The sequence below is a fragment of the Capsella rubella genome, unplaced genomic scaffold (assembly GCF_000375325.1).
Source record: "Capsella rubella cultivar Monte Gargano unplaced genomic scaffold, Caprub1_0 scaffold_7, whole genome shotgun sequence".
NCBI classification, from domain to species: Eukaryota; Viridiplantae; Streptophyta; class Magnoliopsida; order Brassicales; family Brassicaceae; genus Capsella; species Capsella rubella.
The window spans coordinates 9,844,396-9,867,589 of record NW_006238917.1 but is presented as its reverse complement, the minus strand read 5'-3'; the positions used below and the strand labels follow the sequence as shown (position 1 = coordinate 9,867,589).

General features: G+C 34.0%; 7 protein-coding genes across 9 annotated transcripts; 3 read left to right on the top strand and 4 right to left on the bottom strand.

Moving 5' to 3' along the window:
* Nucleotides 1–1,484: 1,484 nt before the first annotated feature.
* LOC17879171 lies at nt 1,485–3,866 on the bottom strand. Of its 2 annotated transcripts, none has more exons than XM_023779334.1 (3): nt 3,785–3,866; nt 2,165–2,392; nt 1,485–1,784 (listed from the first exon to the last, which is right to left on the bottom strand). In XM_023779334.1, the coding sequence occupies exons 1-3, from the start codon at nt 3,800–3,802 to the stop codon at nt 1,659–1,661; spliced, it is 372 nt and encodes a 123-aa protein (XP_023635102.1). In that variant the 5' UTR covers nt 3,803–3,866; the 3' UTR covers nt 1,485–1,658. The 2 variants fall into 2 exon arrangements, with proteins under 2 accessions (XP_023635102.1, XP_023635101.1); XM_023779333.1 differs by having other exon boundaries at nt 1,668–2,010.
* On the bottom strand, nt 3,778–10,473 carry LOC17879477. Its single transcript, XM_006282961.2, has 11 exons — nt 9,903–10,473; nt 9,250–9,319; nt 9,042–9,169; nt 8,493–8,849; nt 7,669–8,402; nt 6,943–7,334; nt 5,813–6,861; nt 5,500–5,657; nt 5,235–5,395; nt 4,826–4,983; nt 3,778–4,474 (listed from the first exon to the last, which is right to left on the bottom strand). Exons 1-11 carry the CDS (start codon nt 9,990–9,992, stop codon nt 4,256–4,258), a joined length of 3,516 nt encoding a protein of 1,171 aa, XP_006283023.1. The 5' UTR covers nt 9,993–10,473; the 3' UTR covers nt 3,778–4,255.
* Nucleotides 10,474–12,823: 2,350 nt separating this feature from the next.
* On the top strand, nt 12,824–13,314 carry LOC17877843 (putative defensin-like protein 244). The gene is made up of 2 exons (XM_006284793.2): nt 12,824–12,975; nt 13,098–13,314. Exons 1-2 carry the CDS (start codon nt 12,906–12,908, stop codon nt 13,283–13,285), a joined length of 258 nt encoding a protein of 85 aa, XP_006284855.1. The 5' UTR covers nt 12,824–12,905; the 3' UTR covers nt 13,286–13,314.
* Nucleotides 13,315–14,385: 1,071 nt separating this feature from the next.
* LOC17878363 (defensin-like protein 242) lies at nt 14,386–14,926 on the top strand. 2 transcript variants are annotated; one of them, XM_006285039.2, is made up of 2 exons: nt 14,386–14,505; nt 14,623–14,926. In XM_006285039.2, the coding sequence occupies exons 1-2, from the start codon at nt 14,436–14,438 to the stop codon at nt 14,844–14,846; spliced, it is 294 nt and encodes a 97-aa protein (XP_006285101.1). In that variant the 5' UTR covers nt 14,386–14,435; the 3' UTR covers nt 14,847–14,926. The 2 variants fall into 2 exon arrangements, 1 of the variants encoding a protein (XP_006285101.1); XR_002833069.1 differs by having other exon boundaries at nt 14,415–14,505; nt 14,617–14,716.
* A 1,044-nt stretch (nt 14,927–15,970) lies between these two features.
* Nucleotides 15,971–16,399, top strand: LOC17880411 (S-protein homolog 14). The gene has a single exon (XM_006284911.1). The coding sequence runs from the start codon at nt 15,971–15,973 to the stop codon at nt 16,397–16,399; it is 429 nt and encodes a 142-aa protein (XP_006284973.1).
* A 1,234-nt stretch (nt 16,400–17,633) lies between these two features.
* LOC17880345 lies at nt 17,634–19,050 on the bottom strand. Its single transcript, XM_023779889.1, is given in 3 exon segments — nt 17,634–18,986; nt 18,989–19,029; nt 19,032–19,050. Coding segments are annotated over 3 exon segments (1,413 nt in total).
* A 2,681-nt stretch (nt 19,051–21,731) lies between these two features.
* On the bottom strand, nt 21,732–22,518 carry LOC17880104 (protein SRC2). Its single transcript, XM_006282782.2, has one exon. The coding sequence runs from the start codon at nt 22,516–22,518 to the stop codon at nt 21,781–21,783; it is 738 nt and encodes a 245-aa protein (XP_006282844.1). The 3' UTR covers nt 21,732–21,780.
* Nucleotides 22,519–23,194: the final 676 nt, after the last annotated feature.

The following is a 23,194-nucleotide window of genomic DNA, read 5'->3' as shown; positions in this document are numbered from 1 at the left end:
GGATATTAGGATTAAAAAATAAAAATAAAAAAGTTAAAAAATTAACAATTTAATTTTTGAAAAGTTAATAATTATTAGAAAATAAAAACTAAAAATATAGATGAGATACAATTTATTGCATAAATAACATAAGCACAAAGCACAATTAATTTAAAAGTGATTTGTATAATGTTTTGTTTATATGTGCTCGACCGATTGGATGCTAGAGAGAGAGAGAGAATTATTTTTTTTTCATAACACCCAATCAAACCTTGCCACGTATGCGCCTCTTACACCCAATTTTTGATCTTATATAAGATACGATCCTTAGGTAATTATGTGTATTTTGATTTATATTTAAATGCTAATACACTAAGGATTACCATAAGGATTGACCATTGAGGATGGTCTTACCAGCGTGACGAGAAAGAAACATATAAGTCAGGAAATTAGTAATATATGTAAAAACAAAAAAAGAAGGAAGAGTCTACGTCCGTACAAGGTGAGATGCTCCCAGACACGTTCCCCTAGGAAACTCTTTCTTGGTTTTGCTTTTTCTTTTCCGCCGTTCCAAACCTTTGTTCCACCGTCTAAAGGCTTTTTGCCACCGCAACAACTTTTCTCGGTCACCCTTTGTAAATGCATTCTAGTACTTGAAGATGAATGATGTTTATTTTAATTTTTTTCATTAAATGTGAATACAGAATACTACTTTGATTTAATTTGACCACATGTTGATTTGGTTGAAAATATATGGCACAAATTTGGCGTATCTCAAATTTCAACTAAACGTTTTATAAAGTCATCTCTATATTTTGTATGTTTTAAGTTTTATTTATTTCTATATTTTGTATGTTTTAAATTTTATGTATCTCTATATTTTGTATGTTTTAAATTTTATGTAATGCATTTTAATTTTGAATTTTAATAAAATTTCTTTTGTACCAATTAATTTTAAATTGCTTTTAAAATTTATTTTACTTAAAACTCATAACTTATTATTTATAAAAAAAATATTTATTTTGGTGAACCCCTTTTAAAGTTCACCAATGGACCCCCAATAATTTAATTATTTCTAACAAGTTCTTAACTTCACTTTAATCATCATTTATTAGTAAAAAGATTGTTAACAACTCCACTAATAATATTACCGTTGAAGATGGTCTTAAGGATATTGGAGATGGTCTTAAGGATGATGAGAAGAAGAAAGGAAAACAGATAAAAGTATCCGACAGTGGAGACGTAAGACACCTGTTCAATATCATTTGATTTACAAACATATTCTTAATAATACACAAATAATTACACTTGTTGGTTTATTTTTAACTAATTTACGGTTTAATTAGGATATCATTCGTTGGGATTGGAAAAGATACGGAGGAATCGTAAGTTAACACGTACTCAGGCAAGGAGACGAATGTATGTTGCAAATTCGTTAAATGTGTTTTATTATAATTCTGTTAATAATGTTTTTATTAACAAAAATATAACTGTTACAGAAGAACAAGACATAATTTTGAAGAAGAACAAGACATAATTTTGAAGAAGACCAGAGACATTTTAATTCTCTCATCATCTTTTTTGAATGGCTGCATGGATATATAAATTGATCATTCTTGTGTTGGCTTTAGTCTGAACTGACTGACCAGGATCTCATCCATAAACTTTCTCACCTTTGCTTAGTAAAGTTTTGGCTCAGGATTTGGTGAGGAAACATCTTGTGCCCAGAATGTTATATAAAACAAAAAACCTTGCACTCCCTGAACATTTGCACTCACATACTTAACGAACTTGAGATTTGTTCCCTGCAAAAAAGCAGAAGAAACGATTAGAAAGAACTAAAGCTGAGAGAAAACTAACAAGAGGAAGCTCTTTTCTTCTAATAGATTCTTCGTTTTCTTCTCTGATGGCCGTTTTTATGCACAGATCTAGCACTTCCTGATTGGTAAGTCGAGTTGACAAAGATGATGCCGATTCGAATTTGATGGCAGGGAATTTGAAGTACAATTTATCCCAATCTACATCGTAACCCTGTCGAATTGCATATACGTATATAAATACAAGATTATACATCATCGAATTGAAGACCAAATTGGTGGATTGACCCAAATCCAAATCCAACTAAGATAAATCGAATCAACAAATATGATTCACATCGGCATAATAATAAACTCTAAATTATTACCTCGCTCTTTACAAATTGCTCCTCAAACAGATCTTCCTGTCTAATATACTCAGGATCCTTCCAGTTTCCTTTGCGTAGAATTCGCATCTTTGATTTGACGACCTCTGTTTCCGCCTTCGCATCCTCCGCATCTATCTTCGGCTTCTTCAGCGGTGGAGAAACCAACTCCGTCCGATCTTCAAACTTGGTGGTATCCTCATCACCAGCCTCCTTCGAAACCCTAGACATCTTTTTTTTCTTTTTACTTATGTCGAGGAGATGATAAGATAACAAGACTATCAATATTTATAATTTAAAGGGAATTTTGCAAATTCAAAAGTTTAAAATTAATTAGGAGTTTTTTTTATAAATTTTTTTACCTTCTCCAATGATAGAACATAATTCAAAATTTGTGTTTAATTAATTTGGTTAATTAGAGGTTTTTGATTTTAACTTCTTAAAAATTTATGGTCTTTTGGTTAAAAAAAATTATGTGTTTTGGTTCTTAAAAACTTAATCAATGACGTGATTCCTGATACGAGGCATTACACTTGTGTTGTTGATATGCTTGGAAGATCGTTAATGAATGGGATTATGACTTGGCAAAAACAATAGAAGTTGGAGCAGAGCAAGGGGCGCTCTTGTAGGGAGCTCTTCTTTCAGCTGGTAGGTTACATAGAGATTATGAATAATTTGAGCATGTGTAGAGATTGCCATGAGGCTTTCAAGCTGATCAGTGAGATAATGCAAAGAGAAATTGTAGTTAGGGATGTATATAGGTTTCAATTTTTTTTTAACAACGGATCTTCTACTTGTCGTGATTTTTGGTGAAATTTTTACAATTAGTTTGTTCTGACATATTTCGATTCATTTATAGTGGAAACATTGTTGTAGAGGCAGTTCTCAAAGGAATGAGCATTGAGCAATGAAGCATAATACTACGATTTAACTAAAGAATTGAGCAGCAATGCAATTTTGACTTGAGATGAAATAAGGCAGGAGAGAACAAAAAGAACACACAGCCAAAACTGAAGCTAAGCCTGTTTACACAAAACAGAAGGCCAGAGGAAGTGTTTCTAGTCTACGAAACTACTGCATTTAGGAATGGCGAAGTAAGAGCATCCAAACATCCCATAGAGGAATATCAAAACAGAAGAGCAACTTTCTTAGGTTCATCATATGCAGCCGAATAGAGATAACTAAGTAAATATACAAACAGCAATCCCAGAGAACCAATGAAATGTAACATCCACACAGCAAAAATAGCTTCAGGTTGCTAGTTACTACTTTGTTGGGTTCAACACGAACACCACAACAGCTATAGCATGGTTAACTACGCTACACATAACATGTCGATATGAAACTTAAACTTGGGGTATGAATTTCTAAAACTAAAATCACACAATGCTATATGCAAAGATAGGATGTTCCCCGGAAAAATAATACAGTATATGGTATAGCTGCTGTAAACGTGAATTCATTGATGATGTCAGCTAACAAAATTTTGGAAGGTTTCGTTGTTAAGCTAGAAACCAAAGAAGTTGTGTAACGTAATAATCTATCATAAGTGTTCCGAAAGAACCACTATGCTGATCATTTGGTCGGTGAAAAGCTACTCAGCAGAAATAAAGGGGTACATACCTGACAATAGCTGCACATGATCTTGTTATATCACCGCAAAAAAAATGTATGTTTCAATTCCAGTAATACTTTGAACAGAACTGAAACAGGATTAGAGGGGTATAGAGCAGTGTCTTGTCACAACTCTTATCACTACCCAATCTTTCAAATGACTATATCTAAGAATCCTACTACTCTACTGTAAATATTCTTTAGTCTTGAATACCCAGACACCAAAAAGAAGTAAGACCTGAAACAGGACCCTGCGGGTTACTGCAAAGTGCAAACTTAGAGCTTATGTCCTCTTTTCCAAGTCTTCCTTTTCTAATCTATTCAAGGGTAATCAACCTCGAACACTATGCTAATTAATAAGACTTTCCTATGGAAGTTCATGAAACAAAGGTAATCTAGATCCATGCTCTTCTGGGTATCTCTTCTTTCTAAAACACTATTCTATTCTTTATAGGACCAGAGCCTATGTACAAAACCGATTCAACACTTTGGGCCATCGAATCTTGATGAATTCAGAGCATCCATGGCAACCTCAATCATCTTTATAAGCGCTTCCACATCATGGAAACTGAAATCAATAACTTTCTTGATAGCAGAGATACAGTCTTCATGCTTTGTTTCCTCTAAGGTGATAGTGACTGCTTTAAAAGCATTTTGAGATTTTGCCGAGGCTTCCATTGCCAGATTCATGCTTTCTGTCTGCATTAGATAAATATAATATATCAGCTTGGTTTGGAAGATAGATGAGAAAGACATGCACAACTCAGGCAACAGAAGGATCTTAGTTGTCCATAATCGACACAACTCCATGTTTCAATTCGGCAAACATCAATTGAAGTACTGTAAAATGCTTGTATCACATGTTGCGTCAAAGATGTATAGGGAATGCATAAATAAAGAAATTGATCTCTGACTATTTTATCTTTCCCAACCAACTTAAAGGCCAGGAAAAGTTGAAATTTCAAAACTCAAACAGCAGAGGTAAGAGACAACCCAGCTTGCTTTATGAAATGTATAATGCCAATAATTGATGAACGTGGGATAACTTACAAAGTCCAATAGCGGAACAAAATTTAGCTGGCTTCTAGCAACAGGGAGAAGGTTTCCAGCAACATGGGACAGACCTCTTTTCGTGTTAGCAGACTTATCAATCACCCCTTGATGATTAAAACTATCGACATCAGATGCAGATGACGATGGTGATTCACCTGTAGAAACAATTATATGAACTTCCAGATATTAAAGCCATAAAAATCTCTATACTATGAAAGGTGGACATACTAAGCCAAAATAATAGGGATACATGAGATAAATATCTTAACTATGTGACCGAAAAAAAAAAACTACTGAGGACTATTTTAGACAACTATTATTCTGGCTTAACCACATTAAAAAGATAACTTCGAGAAAAAAATGTTCACTCACTGATACGATCATAGATGCAGAAATCCAATATTACCTTGAGGAGTCATCTGTACCATCTTTTGCAATTCATTCCATTCTCCACTCAGACCTAAACTTCTGCCGTACACTAGCCTCATGTAAGCCACTTCTGAGCATTTATAGGCCAAAACAGCTGCAGCCATTTCTTGGCTTGTTTCATATCGATGGGCACAGCTTCTGTGACAAACAAGCAGAGTTTTCAATGACCACAAATTCATAAGAGATTTTCCTCAGTTATAAGGAAATACAAAAAAAAAGAGCAAGCAAAAACATTCACTTACTCTGAAAGTTTTGCAGCAGTCTGGTAAGCTTCAACATGGCTTATCGTCACACCTTCCACATTATCAGTACTGCACATTTCCAAAAGTGAAGCTCCAAAGAGAAACCTCAGAGCCGCTTTAAATTTGGTCTCCTTGTATTCATAATCAAATCCAGAGCTCTGAAATCATTAAGATAGAAAGACAACCAAATTAATAGCCAACACAAAACTAGCAGAAGAAAGACAGCATTAATTCATACTAATGTTCCATCATTTGTTTCATTTTTTATTTAAAGCAGCTTCATACTACATTATACGTAGCACAAAAATCTGACCTTCAAACAATCAGCCAGCTTTTTCAGCTTTTCAGCCTCTTGAAGTATATCATTCGCAGCATAGCGGGATCTATCCATTGGCTCATGAGCAATATCATCAATTTTTTTTACCCCAGCTCTATTTTCAAGGACCGTTTTCATAGTTGTGCACGGTAAATCACCAAACTTTGGGTTCTGTTTGCATACTTCTGGTTTTGGCTGTTTCTTGTTTTTAGGATGAGTTGTCGACAATATTTCACAATTGGCTTCATGAGATAGGGGTTTTTTAGCATTATCAATTCTACTCCCAGCAACACCATACTTCATGTTTTGTTTTTTCCGAGATATACTCTCTCCAGCTGATGCAAAATTTGTCGGGCATGAAGACCTTGCTGGAGAAGAAGAGAAAGAAGAAACTGATCCCACAGGAGATGCTTTTACTTCTTCCACATACATTCTTCCACTTTTATGTGATCCTACAATTTTTGAAGAGCTTGATGTTTCTACCCCAGAAATCTGCCCACTTCCACCAGAGAGATGTCTACATGAGGCATCAGTATACCGGTGTTCTTGAGAGCCATCAGCCTGAAACAATTCATTTCTTTGGCATGCTAAAGATTCTTGGACTGAAATCTTATTTATTGTCGCCTTGACCATTGATGGCTCTTTTTCATCACCATCTACAAACATTTTTACATTGTTCCCATCATTACCCTGCTTGGAACCCATCAACCTTATTTTCCTCACAGGAGAATTGATTCTGCCATGAGCTTTTGTACACAAGGAACCACTAGCAGTTGGCAGTTGACATTTGCGATCAGGTTTGTTTTTAGATGCGAGTAATCTTTTCTTTGTGGCTTGCTCTACATCCAAAGTGTACAGATCATTGTCAGGACGCTTTGTCTTTCTCTCTGCTGGAGTCCATTCCAGATCTTGATTCCAATGTATTTCTTCTACTTTAAAATCTCTGGCGAGTTTGTTGCCAACATTAGTCGTGAAATGCTTGGAACCATCACTATCTTGTTTGTCACCCTCCTTTTTCTTCTTGGTCTTTATCTGAAAATCAGTACCTACAATAAGAACAAGTTATTTTGACGAAAAAAGAAGCCCCAGTGAAGTGAAAATGTACTCTAGCTGATGGCGAAACCGACCTGCTGATCGCCACTTTGTTTTCTGGTCAACCTTATCCTGAACAAAATCGTGCGACACACCAAAGTCAGTGACTATCTGAGTAGCATTAGGTTTTTCTCCTGGAAGCTTCAAATTTTTTATTTTGAAAACATGTGGGCTACTTTTCATAGGCTTTGCAGCATCAACCAGGATACTGCTAGAAAGTCCTTCAGATAAGTCTTTCATGCCAGACTTCTTATCAATTGAATTTGGCAATGAACCAGAAGTTAATGGTGGGTAGCTTTTATCAGAATTACTAGCATCAGAGAGGAGTTTAACACCAGTCTCAGGACAATGAGGCTCACTAGCAAGAAAGGAATTAATAGCCATTATTGTCTCGTTCGCGCTGACACCACAATGGTTCATTCCAGGCCTACAAAAGAATATTAGGGAGGATGGTAAGGAGATGTGATAATATTATAATCTGAAGGTTCTGCACGAGGTTGAAATGCAGAAAGTAAGTCGAAGCGTTGTGAAAACAAATTTTTATCTTTAATGCTTGACCCAGTCATTCTAGGGAACAAGACCTAACATGATTTAAAAGACTCCAACCATAAAGAACTATGAACTAAACTATGAAACTTCTTTCAAGCTAACCATGATAGCGACAAAAAGGTTTCGTGCTTGAATCAAGAAAAGAGCAAAAGATACAAACCATAATAGTAGATATATTCAAAAGCAAGGAAAAATGGAATAGAAATACTTACAGCCACGTTTGCATGCTACACAACCACTTATCAGGCAGCTTCTCAGAGTAACCAAGGGGGAGTAGCCGCCATGTCTGACAACTATCACATTGCACCCAATTGTCAAGGTCAAGACTGGTGGAAGAAGGTGCAACCGCAAAATCAAACCCAACTTCCATACTTTTGGGACCTATAAATGCAGCATCTTTGAAAGGCATCTTTGATAAAATTTTATCACCAGAACTATATTTGCTACTTTTCTGTTGCAACTTTCTCAAACATGTCTTTTTCTCCTTCACAGCATGCACCCCAACAACCTTTATTTTGTTTGATCTAGTAAATGCAAGTCTGGGATCACTTTCACCATCTTTTTTTATACCTTCCTGCAAGTTACATTTTGCTGTAAGCCCATCAGTAGTAGAACCTGCCGCACCTAAACCACAAGTTGACTTCTCCCTGGCCAACTGACCAGCGGAAAAAACTTTTTGCCTTTTCATATCACCAATCGATGAAGTCTCATTCCAAGTGGTAGCATTAAAGCAGTCAGTTTTCCTTCTCCTTCCACTTGGAGTTTCCTCACAAAGTAAAACATCCGAAAACTTGTTATTTGTCTGAATAGAAGGTTCCTTTCCTGTCCTAAGCACAGGTTGCTTGTCTGATAAAGTATCTTGCTTTTCCTTCTGTTTCAGAAGAAGCAGACTATCAGGAAGGGGCGACATCAGTAGATCCTCTGGGACAGGAATGGCAGTCATTTCCTGTTTCATGAAGTTAAGAATAAGTTGGGATTAATACCGAACCATTTAATCCACACACAAGGAACCGACAGAATGTCATATATGATCTACCTGTAGAATGCGGGAAGGAGATTCACTTGTCTTCTCCATAGATGTATGTAATAGCATTCTGCTACTAGAATCATGCCCGTTTTGAGAAGGTGAATTTGGAAAACCATTCTTGAGACCAAGATCCTTGGAAAGCATGACCTTCTGGGATAAGATTTCAGAACCCATTTTGATCCGAACCCTAATCGGCTTATGATCAGGCATATCATTGCCCGGTATTCCTTCATTTCCTTTCTTTATAGGAACCTTTCCAGGAGCATGAGCCATAAGTGATCCTGAAGTTTGAATGTTCTGAGGATCCTGATTACTTCCTAGTTTAGAAGATGTAGTAGGCAGTGACGTAAACTTCTGGACCACATTCTGAGCAAACAATAATTCATCAGCACTCATAATTAAGCTACTTATAATACCAAGAAAACATCACTTAAAGATCCAGATTCCTTCAAACCTTGGACTTAAAAGAATTCATAATAGAGAATACAGAAACAACAAAGTTTTTCCAATACCATATATTTAAATCTTCAAATCGAAGTGAGAATGTTGTTCTCATACCTTCCCATGTAAATTATTAGAGAATCTTTGGACGGCATGATTCCCTGGGGAACTCCATTGACATGATGGTACATCCAGCGAACGTTTGTAAGTGGGCAAAAATGATCCATAGTCACAGATCTTTGGACCTGACCAAAACACATCATTCTTTCAATGACATTTCATCTCAATATACTTTCTCACTAAGACTATAGTTAATATTACTTACCAAACAGGTTCAGGGCACCCATTTCGAAATCTTTTTGGAAGTGGCCAAGTACATTCCGTACCTTCTTGTCCTTCGATACACAAAGCAACAAAACTTGGTTTTTAACAATGCAGAACACATATATAACAAAGCCAAGTGACATCGTTCAAAAAGTTAATAAATTCCAACAGAATATTAATCCCACGCAAAGAAGAAGACCTTTAGCAAAAAAAAAGATACAAAAACAGAGAAGAAATACATATAAAACATACTACATTCCCCATAAAGAAGGCATACAAGCGAGATTGCTACAAAAGACACCTAGCTCTTCACACTGGAACTCAAAACTCAAGAACAAACAAGATACATAGCATTTGCAATATCTTTAAAAAAAGCTATATCTAACTGAACTTAATCGGCATTGGCCTTATAAACACATAATGCTATTCAATTAGTCTCAAAACACTTCCAGTACTACCTTGATAACTTTCAGAACTTAATAGTTTAACCCCCATAAGCAAAAACCAAAACATCATTAACCAAAAGACCTTCAACTTTCGAAGTTGACAAAAAAACCCAACATTGTAATTACCTTCTCAATTCCATACACATAACACCACAGAAAGAACAATTGTAATTGAAAAAAAGATAAAAATCACAAACAAGATGCTCACAATGTAGGAGAGATCAACGTCAAGATCAACAACGGCTTCATCAGAAGAACAATTCATCTCTCCTTCTTCAAGTTCATAATCCTCTCCCATCTTCTAAAACAACAAACACCCTTAACATAACCCAATTCCAAACCCTAATTCCTACTACTGCTTCCTAAAACCCCCCAACACAACACACACTAAACTCAGCCGCCACCAAAACCGTCTCGAAAATCCAACATTGCCCAGAATCTCAAAACAACACACACACCAAAACCAAACCAAAACAATAAAAAAAAACGCGAAACAGTCACAGTAATCCCTTAAAATCCCTTAAAATTTTGTGTTCAATCTCCAACCCAAACGGACCAAGTTTTGATTGTTCAAAAAAAACGCGAAATTAGTCGGTTAATCCAGTTTATTAAAAGACTCGAAATCACGATCAAAGTTGGAAAGTACGATACGATCAGTGAGTCGAGTCGTGATTCGAGTCAAAGGCGACGAAGTGCGGCTACGAGGTTTACGGAAAGGTTTGGTTCGGCGGCAAGTAGCTTTGTAGCGTCTCCGAGTTTTTATTTTTATTTTTTTGGCAGACAAAGACGCAATGGTTTACAAAAGAGTGTTTAGTTTTTTTTGGAGGGTTCTTCTTTTGGTTAATCATTAATTAATTAATTAATTAAAAACACTTTTAAAGTTTTGTAATTTTTCTTTGATTCGTCTCTTTCATTTAAAAGCTTGGGATATTTTTTTACACTTTTCTCCTTCTGTTTCTGAGATTGTATCGGATATTACTTATCATTTTGAAATGAGTTTGGATCCCCTCACCCATTTGGAGAAAGAGATATTATTCGTGAGACGATTTGGAACTGTCTTTCTTTTTTTGTCATCAAACTTTATAATATGCGGACTGGAACGAACTATGCGCACCAAAAAATCTGTTTTTACATTCAAATTTCTAAACTTGAAACGGTTAAAATTTCAAAATAATTAACAAAAAAGGAAAATTTGAAAAAAAAAAAAAAAAAGGAGAGTATTAACAAGAAAAAGTATAACATCAACTAATATTTTTATTTTCTAAATTGTGGAAAATTATTTCTAAGATATGATGATTTAATTGATAAAACCTAATTTACACATGTTAACGGTAAATTTTTTGGGATTTTGGGCCTGTTCGGGAGATAATCGCTGCGATTACAGCCAGCAATCAAAAAGTTGCTTTACATCTCTTTCATCTCTCCTTCACCTCTTTTACATCTTTCTTAAAATCTGTTTGTTGCGATTATAATTTTAAAAATTTGGAATCGCTGGATTCAACTGCGACAAAACCCAACCCTTTAATTTGATGTTGCGATTATTGTTGTGCTTTTCTGTTACAGATCTATAATTCCAAATCAAATCACCATTGTTAGATATTTACAGATCTGGGTTTTCTCTTCTATAAGGTACAACCCAGTATTAAATTTTAAATTAATACATGACTATAATTGCAAAACATGAAAACTTCAATAAATTAATAATGTTGTGAACGTGAAAATTTATTAATTTAGAGAGGTAATAATTTATTAGTAAATTAATAATTTGGTAATTTTATATATTTCAAAATGTGATTTAACTGTTATAATCAAAATTATTTAGATAGATTACATATATACATGTCTTGAAAGATGAACACCAAAAAAAATCGAACAATAAAAATATTAGAAATGAATTCTAGAAGAATGTGGCACTGCTTCGGCTATATACAAATGTGTTTTTATATAGTAAAACTTATTAACTCTAATTTTAATAACATTTTTTTAAAAAAATTGAAGTAATTAATTTTAGAAGTTAATTATAGTACGTAAAGTTTATTTTCTAAGGAATGTAGGTTTCTCAATATGTACTCAACTAAAAGAATCGTAGTGTTGTTGATCTAAAGTATTAATAGCCCATTGTAGCCACGTCTAGTAGTACAATTAGACAAATCGTCTCAATATGAACAGACAGCTTTATGGATGATATTGATCATCAAGGTTGTGTTTGTAGTTAATTATGCATTAACTACGTTTAAAATTGTCAAAGACTAGTTGTAATTAGGTTGTTGCTAATTCTTGCAGACCGGTCCCAAGCCTCATCAATACTAGGGAGAATTGGGATATTAATTCCATATATATATTCTTTGTTTCCACACATTTAATTCTTAGCTATTTTAATTATCTTTCATTTGATTTTGGTATATGCTTCTTAGCTATATCAGCCTCACAAAATATAGTATATGAATGGGACTAATATAATTTTGTTACTATCCATATCGATCGTTAATAAATTGAAAATCATGGAATATATCAACTTTGGAAAACTAAAACATTGCAAAGAAACGAACATTGAAACATTGGTGATCGAGATCATTTGATCTGTCATATATGATTTTAAAATGATTTACAGATAATATATATACTTTTTAAAACACGATTCTTGGCCGAGAGGGACCAACCACATACTCGTGTAAAATCGACGTTACATCCGAATAAGAAAAGTTTAAAGGTAAAGAAAACAGCGGGAAAATGTGGCGGGACAACATTAAAAACACGATTTTAGTGAGTCATTCAAAGCATTTAATCATTTATTGTAACTTTTAAATATATTCGATGTGCCAAACGATATTTACAGAGACTGTATTATACTTAGAAAATACTCACATACATTGTGTATGGAAAAGAGTATCTACGATATTATTGATCGACAGAAAAAAAAGGGGTATCTACACTAATAGATTAAATACTATTTTTTTTACCATAAAAAAAACACACCAGATTTTCAGGAAATTACAAAATTTACCCAAAATTTAATTTACGCATCGTCGCATCCCTTGTACTATAAATTAAATGAGGAGCCTACGAAACATGCATTGGTTAATTGATTATACACTACTCACAATATACAAACACAAAGAAGAAGAAGAAAGAAGAAGAAAGAAGAAGAAGAAAGAAGAAGAAGAAGAAGAAGAAGAAGAAGAAGAAGAAGAAGAAGAAGAGAGACCAAAAGATGAAAGGTGTTGTGATTTTATTGGTTTCATGTCTCCTTTTCTCCCTTCTCTCAACAAACCTTGGCCAAGGTATGATCATAATGCTCATATATAGTTTCAAATGTAAACCACCAACAACGTTCAATATATAGAATCTTATTAACTAATGACTGAAGATGTGTTTGCTTAAAAATGTACTCATCGTTCGTCAGAGTTAAAGTGGTGCCCATCAAGGGAAGTGTTCAGAGGCTCGTGCACTGACAGAGGAAGTCCAAGCTACACATGTTTTCTAGATTTTTTGGGATCCAAGAGTGCAAGTGCTATGCCTAAGAATTGCAAATGCACTCCTCTTGCTCACAACCGTCGTCAATGCGACTGTTTTATCATTTGCACTGAATAATTTAAGTTACTATTATTAAGGAAAGAGTATCATCATACCACCTATGATTACTCAAATCTCATATATTCCTCTAATATGTATTAATTATATTATTCTATGTAATCCTTTTAATTATGTCATTTGATTATGTTATGTGCTTTATATATAAGTTGTATCATCATTCAATAATACAATAACAATACATTTCTATAACTATTTCGGTTTCTTGATTTATAGTTAGAGTTTGGATTTTGTTTTTTGTTTTTTGTTTTACCTTCAATAATGTTATTTTGATTGAGGTTTCTCTTTGTAACTCAAGTCTAATAAGAGATAAGAGTCTCAGCTGAGGAATACAATTATTTCTGAGTATTATATGTATCGCTAAATTTGGATTTTATATCAATGAAATTTAAGTGCATATTCTATTTAATTTATATATATTGGTTCACTCTTATAGTCTTATAAGCTAATCATATATTAAAATAAAAGAATTAGATGTGATATTATTTTTTTGTCAATATTGGACCACAACATACCGGTCCACTAGCGAAATCCCTACAAACTTAGGGAGCGGGACTCGATATATGAATAAAAGATATATGAACTATGATATATATATAATCATGAATAAAAGAGATATGAGTTATGATGGTAGAAAAAAAATCTGTGAACTAACAAAAGGGGAAGGGCTTAACACCTTAAAAAAGCTTTCCCAATTTTAATCATTAGACTATTTCAGTGGTAAAGAGGGGGATAGATTACATTCTATTAGAATGAAATGACATACCATAGAACAAAGTGAGGGGATAGATTACATTTTTTTTTTTTTTTGGTCAAAGGATAGATTATATTCTATTAGAATGAAATGACATACCATAGAACAAAGTGAGGGGATAGATTACATTCTTTTCTTTTCTTTTTTTTTGGTCAAAGGATAGATTACATTCTATTAGACTGAAATTACATACCATAAAACAAAGTGATTTACCATTGACTATTTCACTATTCAACAAAAATGACAAAAAAATAACTGTTGGTCAAGTTTTTCGTTTTATTTCCAAAAAACATAAGATGCAAAAATGGCTATATATATATCAATCTGCAACTGAAACCATAACATACACAATCTCTAAAGAAAGAAAACGAAATCTAGTCAAAAGAAGAACAAAAGATGAAGGTTGCTGCAATATTTTTGGCTTCTTGTGTCCTTTTCTCTCTTCTCCCAATCCACTCGTCACAAGGTAACAATATATTTGTATCATAATATTATATATATATATATATATATATAATTGATTCATATTTACTAATAGATTTTTTTTTATATTTTTTTGTGACCTTAAAAAAAAAAGAAACAGAAGAATCAGTTGTTCCACCAAAACCAATTAATCAACCAGCGTATCATCGTGCTAAACAAATCTTCAATGGATCATGCACAGACAGAGGCAGTCCAAAAACCACTTGTTTCCTCGACTTCTTGGGTTCACGAAGTGCAAGTGAGATGCCTAGAAACTGCACTTGCACTCCTCTCCCTAAGAACAAACGTCTTTGTGAATGTGACGTTATTGAACAATGGTTGTAATTAACAACACACCTACTATAATATCTTGTAATTTTTACTTTTATTCGCATATTTTTAATCATAATCAAAAATTCGAAAAAGATGTCACATCTTTCATCCTAGGTCATTTCTCACAACCGCTCCGTTTTACAACAGAAATTCAGCTACACAAATAACAAGGTTTGAAAAGATCAAACATAAATTGACTAGAATGTGCATGTACAACCTTGTCGCAAGCATACAAATACTTTTCTCTTGACCAATAATGTCATCATACGTTCAGTTTTCGAAATTACATATTTTGCAGCTTTGTTAGTTTGAGCAAATGGTTGATATATTAGATTGTATGATATTGAGAGATAGTGTGCTCACGAGATTCATACCTCGGGATAAAAAGGTTAGATGACTAAAAAATCAATGAACTACATACATATAGATACACTCATGGACCATTTCCACAAGAAACGTGTAAGTGAAGCTCAAAGTTCTTAATTTTTTCTTAGTATGAACCCGTCACATTCACATCACGCGTCACCAAAAACATACCATTTTTATAAGAGACTGTGGATTTAATCCAAAGAGATCCTTAATCAAGACATTTGACTTCACACCAACATCCTTGTCTCCAAAAACAGTCCCAACTCCAATCAATTTCACAACATCTAGAAAATATTGTAATGTACAACTCAAGAAACAAGATGTAACTTATTGTGTTATGTTTCAGTTCAAATTTTCGTAATCTTCCAAATTGCCTCGAGTAGTTTCGGCTTGTAGAAATAATAAACTAACAAGGTTTTGGTTAGATGATCATAAACTATTTGGTTTTCTTTTGGAACAGCTCTAAAATACGTAAAGTTGAATTGCATTGGTTTTCTCTTTCGTTAGCTCAACTATACTTTTCTACACTATCTATTTTTAGTTCATAAGTGTATGTGTTTCAATTTGAACTTAATTAATTAAGGCCACACACAATTTTGACCCTAAAAAAAAGTTAAGGCCATACAAAAAAAAATTATAATAATAATAACAATAATATCAACCACACAAAATCACTATAGATACAGTAGTACAGTACTGCACTTTGTACTCTCCAAAGAAAAATATTTATAATATCACTCAAAATATACCTTAGAGAAAAAAAAAAGATGAATCATTTTATGATTTTGATGTTTGTTATTGGGATGTTTTTTGGGATGAATGTAGTAGCATTTGATATGTTCCCATGTCCGTATAACGAAATAATAATTGAGAACAGTCTTGGTCCCGGTCGCGTTCTCCAGTACCATTGTTTCTCCCGAGACGACAATATAGCCGTCGCAAATTTACAATTCAAAGAGACGAAAAGTATCAAATTCGGGGACAAGATAACTAAAAGGACAATATGGAAGTGTCGTTTGAAACATGGGTTGAACATGCGATATAGTAGTCCAGAATTTATAGCATACAGGATGGGCAGTGTTCGTCGATGTGGTCAGACGCGTTACTACTATGCCAAAACCGATGGAATTTACCTAAACAAGAATCAAAGTCGTCCACCGCCAATATTCAAACATGCATGGAATAAAACTAAATAATGTTTCTGATGCATGACATTTAATGGTATTTTTTCACTAATTACCCGAACGGGCCCCCGAACGCCCAGGGCTAGTCTACACTATCTTGATATAACACATCTTCTCGAATAATCAGATATATAAAGTTGTATACATTACATTATCTAGATATAAATATATTATTTACAATTTACAATAACGAATCTTACGCAAAAGAAACGAAACATGGAAAACATTTTGAAAATTTTCAGTATTATAAACATGTTTTCTTTAATAAAAGTTTCATTTTGAAAAATATATCAAAAGTTCAAAAAACATATTTGTGCCACGCACGTATCTTAAACTGAGTCAATGTTGTCCAAATATTTCGGGCCAATTTGCAATAGACCTATTTTTTTGCGGCATACTAATCTTTGGTGAATTGTCGCATTTTACGGTATCAATGACAAACAGAATACGTACATCTTTGTTCATCGTATTTATGTAGCTGGCTTATATGGTTTTTTGAGGTCACGAGTTGGGTTCTTTATATTAACTTTGTAACCGTCAGGGAGACATTTTGTTCGATGATGGCAATCTATAATAGTGTCCGAAAGTTCATATGTAAATCAAATTTGTGTACACCAAGACTATAATTCCCAAAAGAAATAACATGTCTTTGTCGAGTGGTTTCCCACTAGCATACATAAGACGAATTCCACACAAAAACAAGTAAACTGATTCAACATTAGATAGCAAATATTATACTATATACAACTTCTCTTTGTTAACTATACTTTTACATTGTTTTAAGATAACCTGATTAGAACTAAATCCGGTGGAGAAGAGCCAATAATAAAGAACTAAATCCGGGGGAGAAGAGCGAATAATAACATGCTTCAAATGTGAAGACAAGAAAATAATGCCAAAGGGGACCAAAAAAAAAATTAAACAAGAAAAGTGAATATATATATATATATGATGAAAAGAGTGATGGTTTAAGGCAAAATTGAAATGAAGGAATTGAAATTAACTTATATTGAGTTTCAATCTAATTAAAAAAGAAGAACACAAAAAAAATTAAAGAAAAAAATTCTTACAAATTAAGAAGTAAAGATGGATATCTGATACATTTAAAATTATGAATAACAATCAACAAAATCTTTTAATTTTGCATGCACTAAATGTAACTCGGATGCGACACATTATGCTTCTTCTCAATCAATCCACAAGGATTGTTGCCTATTGGTATCCATGCGGTTTTTGTATCCGGTAGTTACTTAGGTAGCGGCTGCATACGCAGTGGTCGAAGTTGCGACTGTTTTGGTGAAAGTTGCAGTTGCGATTTCGACTTCCTTGGTGAATATTGTTGGTATCCATGTGATTGATATGTTGGTGGCATATATATTGGTACTAAACCGTTGCTTGGTCCAGAATTAGAACCTGGTTGAACAGCCACGTAACTCGAGGTCACCTGAATCTGATCCGATGACGCGTATGACTGAGGCGAGACTGGTACATACATAATATATGGCTGGCGTGGCGTGGATGATGGTGGGATTGTAACTTGTTCTGCAAGAAACCTATACGTGAAACTCACGACACCTTTTTTTCCATAAGGACCAGTCAAAGCGTGAGTCTCTAACTTCATACCGTTAGCATCACCACTACTGGTCAAGGGATAAGGTGGGTTTGAGCTCAATAACTGTTGCATGGGAAGTCTCACAAATCCAATTTCCTTATCACCGAGGAAAGGCCGGTGGCTCATTAGTTCCACAAGGAGCATCAAACGCCCTTCTTGAGCTAACTTCTCATCAATAGAAAACTTAATCATTTGGTTCCACTTTGGGTTTGTATAAGCGGAGAAGGCGACAGGGGTATTGATCCTATCCTTAACTTTTCTGTCCTTAAGTATAGCAACCGAAGCGTATACGTCCATGGACGAGAAGGCGTTGACATCTTCGATGTTCTTGGCGGAGTTGATCACGAGCTCTAGGATCATTTTCGTCGTCGAGGATTGAAACCGAGGGGAAAATACGAGAGGCTGACCTAGTGATGCTGGATCAAGGTTCCGGTAAACGGGTTTACCAATGGATGGGGAATAATCCGGTGAGGGAGGATCAAATTCCTCAACCGGCACAGGTTTAAACCGGTATGAAAGGCTTAATGTTGCTTTGATACTTTCTTCTGTGGCTTTGATAGGGCAAGCCATTGACTTCATCTTGTTGATGTTACCTTTAGCAAACGGTGGGATCGGATTTGAGGCAAGAAGCTCCTGAACCGAGAGGTTGACTTCTCCCAAATAAAGGTCATTATCACCTTGTAGCCAATAGCTAAATAGCTTGACCGTAATAGTCAATAGGCCTTCGTTGGCTTCTCTCTCATTGACGGAGAACTTTACGGTGTGATTCCACGTTGGGTTGGAGCCACCGTCGTAATCAATGGGAGTTTTGGCCGCTTGTTTTTGTTCGGTCGTGCCGCGGTTGATTGAAACGACAGCGTACACGTCCGTTTTGTCCGTGGCATCAGTATGGTTGATGTCACTAGCTGATACAATTTTGAGCTCAAGAGTTGGATTCTCCATGGCTGTTTGCAACTCTGGCGAAGACATTTCCAAGAGAGTATTGTATCGTTTTGTTCTATCTTGGCAAATGTGTAGACTTAGATATTATATACAGTTTATGTGTGGACATTTTCTTAGGTTGCAAAATTATTGAAAAATAACATGGTTGTCATTAGGCGAGTCATCTTTTGTTTATTATATACATCATACTGACCTTTTCATAAATTTGATATGATGATACACGCAAGAAAAAATCTTATCAAATACTTTTATTATTTGGTTCAAATTCTAGTAATTCAACATCATTTGTAATTCTACATCAAATCTTAGAATATAGACTGTAAGATTCAAGTTTAATCTTTTTCTCATTCACCTAAAAACTTTGCTTCTCACGTCAAACCTATCTATACTATTTCAAGTTACATATTTATAATTTGTTAAAATAACATAGATACTCACGGCTAAAAGAAAGAAAAAACAACTAAAATAGCTAAATCAACTTGGTCAAACAGGATTATGTACGGAACAATCAATATATCCGATTTAACGCAAGTCAACGCTTTTTGATAATTCCCTAGTCAATGCATACACGTACTATAGTGACATTGTTTTGTTTTGTAACTTTTGTTGTTCAAAATCGGATTTAGTGTTACTAATTACCAAAAAATTGATGCTATAACACTTACGGTTCATGGTGCTCACGTAATAAACAGTTGATCCATTTTATAAACCGAGAATAGCTTGCATAAATTAAAATATCTATGTACCAAATAGCTAGAGTGAAAGGGCACATAGACAAAAATAAATTGAACAACATTCAAAATATCTAAGCAGGCATATAAGACACCACAGCTTTTTACTGCTACGTAGACAACATGGGCAAGTAGTTTCCATGGAAGAGTTGTCTTATTGCTCTAAGCTAATAATTTATTCTCCTCAAATGCAAATTGCTTCTTATTTACATGTGGTTCCATAGATATAAGTACTTATTTTCGGTTTATTTGAATATCCAGAGAAAATAAATATCCGTAGGCTACACTTTTCCAGAGATTTGTCTGAAACCATTTTATAAACGTGAGATTTATTCTAAGTTATAGAAAAAAAAAAAAAAAAAAGGATAGACAACATATATATTCTTACAATAAAAAAAAAATAAAAAAAAAAAGGCCATGAAGTTCAATCGACAGTGAAGTTCCAATATTGCTAAACATGTGGAATTGACATTGGTACATGTCTATCTTTGAATTGGATACATGTTGTCTATCAAATCCAGTTAATCCAAGACGTGAGAAAAAGAAACATATAGTAACAAAGAGTCAAAGACTATACCAAGTCCGAGTGGTTTCCCACTATCGAACACAACATCAGTCACAACTTGTATGCATTGTAAGACAGGTTCCACATAAATAAAAAGAAAGATTTGTAAAATTATATGTAAATGTATGCAATATATTTTGATAAATTCGGGTTTTAACATATGTTTCTAACACAAAACCAATTGACAAATAAGTAGATTGACCTTAACCCTATATATATTACTTGATATATTTTCCAATAATCGAGGTGAGACTTTATTTCATATCACCCTCTCACGCTCAGCCTACCTGTAACGTGAATATTTGCGGGAACAACATAGGTGACCCAACAATTGGGTGGCTCTAATACCATGACAGATTCAGGCTTTAACATGGTTTTTAACACAAAATCAATTGACAATGAGTAAATTGATCAATAATCCTTGATATATTTTCTAATTACCAATATGAAACTTTACTCCATATCAATATTATATGTAAGATTTGGTATTAATAATATATACAAAACATAATTGAGAATTCCAAGACATAATCTTCATTATATATATTTCATTTTTTTGTTGTAGCTTCAACGGTTTTGATATTATGTATATACGTTCATATATGGTGTATATACCCTAACCATCATTTAAGATGATTTTTGTCTCCAAGTTAGTTTTACTTGAAAAAGCAAATATAAATGAATTTTCCACACATTTTTATCACCAAGTTATCTAATTCTTACTATAAGATACTCTTGAGTCGTGAAGTTGTAATTTTGCAATCGTAAAGCCTATGTTGCAGTCTTCCAGAACTTTCTTGATTCCTATATCCTAGACAATAGACTCGTGACGTTGCGACAACGAAAAGAAAAAATGTTGAATTTGGTAGACAAAGTAATGTGTGAAAAGAAAACATATATTAGTTTACAAAAACGTTATAATTCTTTTTTTTGTCATCTTATATTTTTTTTTCAATTATATACGTGGAAGTATTATTTGTACATTAAAGATGAGAAGATTGAGTTGAGATTCAAGACAGTGTATAAATGATATGGACGAATCCAACACGATCCTTATGATCATACAAGGTTCAAAGGTTTTGTCGGATTCAAGGCACATGACTCTATATAGTTCATCTGATCTAATATTTATTTCGTTTTTTTATTTTTACATTGCATTTATTTACATTTATATCATACTATCAAATACTGATAGTGTGTGTATTTCAAAGTTTTTTACCTTTTTTCTTTTGTTTTTTAATGCCTATTACTTATAAAGTTGAGGACTTGGGAGCGTGTATGTAAATTTGTAATAAGGTACCTTCACGAGTTCATCATATAGAGAGGAGAAGGAAAATTCTTACTTTTATTTTTGGTTTAAATGTTTAGAAGAGGAGAAAAAAATTGTTTAGAGAAAACAGGAAAAACAAAAACAAAAATACAAAGAAAAGAGAACAAATTAAAAGAGTTTGGGCCGTTAGACAAAATTTCTTCCATCCAAAAGCCCATCTTCCAATCCAAGATTTCAATCTCCTTCAGCTGTTGGTTGTTACGGCCAGCTTTCCTATCCATACCTCGTCGGTGACAGCGGTGGTGACGGTGTAGCTGATGTCAAAGCGAGTAGTTCAGACCCTTCCGATGATAGCGGTGCGCAGATGTAAGGATGATTGAATTGCTCAAATGTTATAAAGGAACCATCGCTCGATTCAACTGCAGAAAAGTGTCTCGAATGAGACGGTGGCTCAGGCAGCAAAGGAAACTCAATTGAAAATTCTGGTGAAGCCGAAGGTGGATGCTCAACTTGTGACTGAGTACGAGAAGTTGGTGTTTCTACCAAATTCTGGTTAACAGTCACGAGTAAATCTGATTTAAACCGGTACGAGAAAGTTAAAACTCCTGACTCTTTCCCCGACCGAGTTCTCACCAGATACCTCACCAATTTCATCTCCTCATCGTTACTTTCACCGCTAATTGGCGGTGTGATCGAATTGAAAAGCTCGAGTAACGGAATGCTAACTTTTCCGATTTCTTTATTACCTAGGATCCGGCGAGAAATTAATCTCATGACAAGTGTCAAACTATCATTAAGGAATAACCTCTTGTTGAAAGAAAAGTTGACAGCTTGATTCCAAACTGGGTTGGACCCAGCAGAGCGATCGACGGCGGTTTTCACCTTTTGTTTCTTTCGAGTATTTTCGCCATGAATGCTGATTTTGGCAAAAACGTCCATCTTTGTTAGAAGATTGACATTCAGAAGGTTAGTTGCACAATGAATTTTGAGATCTAGATTTAGATTAGCCATATCTGTAGTGAGAGCTTAATGAGCTCAACAAGTTCAGCTTATAATGTAAAAGAAAACAGTAGATAAAAACTAAATGGAGAAAATTTTATATTAAGATGGAAAGAAAAGATTTAGAAATTACAATACTGGAAAATTAAGATATATAATGCATCTTAATGAAATATTAAAAACTGATAACCCATTTTTGTCCATAAATATACAACTTGATGTAGTATATGAAGTAAGATATATTAGTATTGGAAGTATCCGAAAATGAAATAGGTGGTATGAGGAAATTTTTTATTAGTTTCAAAGAAACATTTTATTAAAAGTATACTCTAATTTTGTTGATTTTATATTATGCAGAATTTTATAAAAAGTAATGCAATCCAACTTAAATGATTTACTGTTCAAAATTTATAAATTGGAAGCTAAATTTAAAGCTACTACAATAGAACTAAAAAAAGATCGAATACCCATGGTATTCATTGGATTTCCTCAGGTTCACCCACAAAACCCAAAACCCATCCAGATTTTTTAAGTTCAAATTCGGGTTTTTTAACTACAATATCCCTACACATATGTGATATGTGTTTTGGTATCTTGTGTGGTTACACTCTTACAAGGAGCAATGATATCGTACACTTGGACCGCTTAGTCATAGGATTAGTCATTTCTCTCTTTCTCTTTAGTCCTT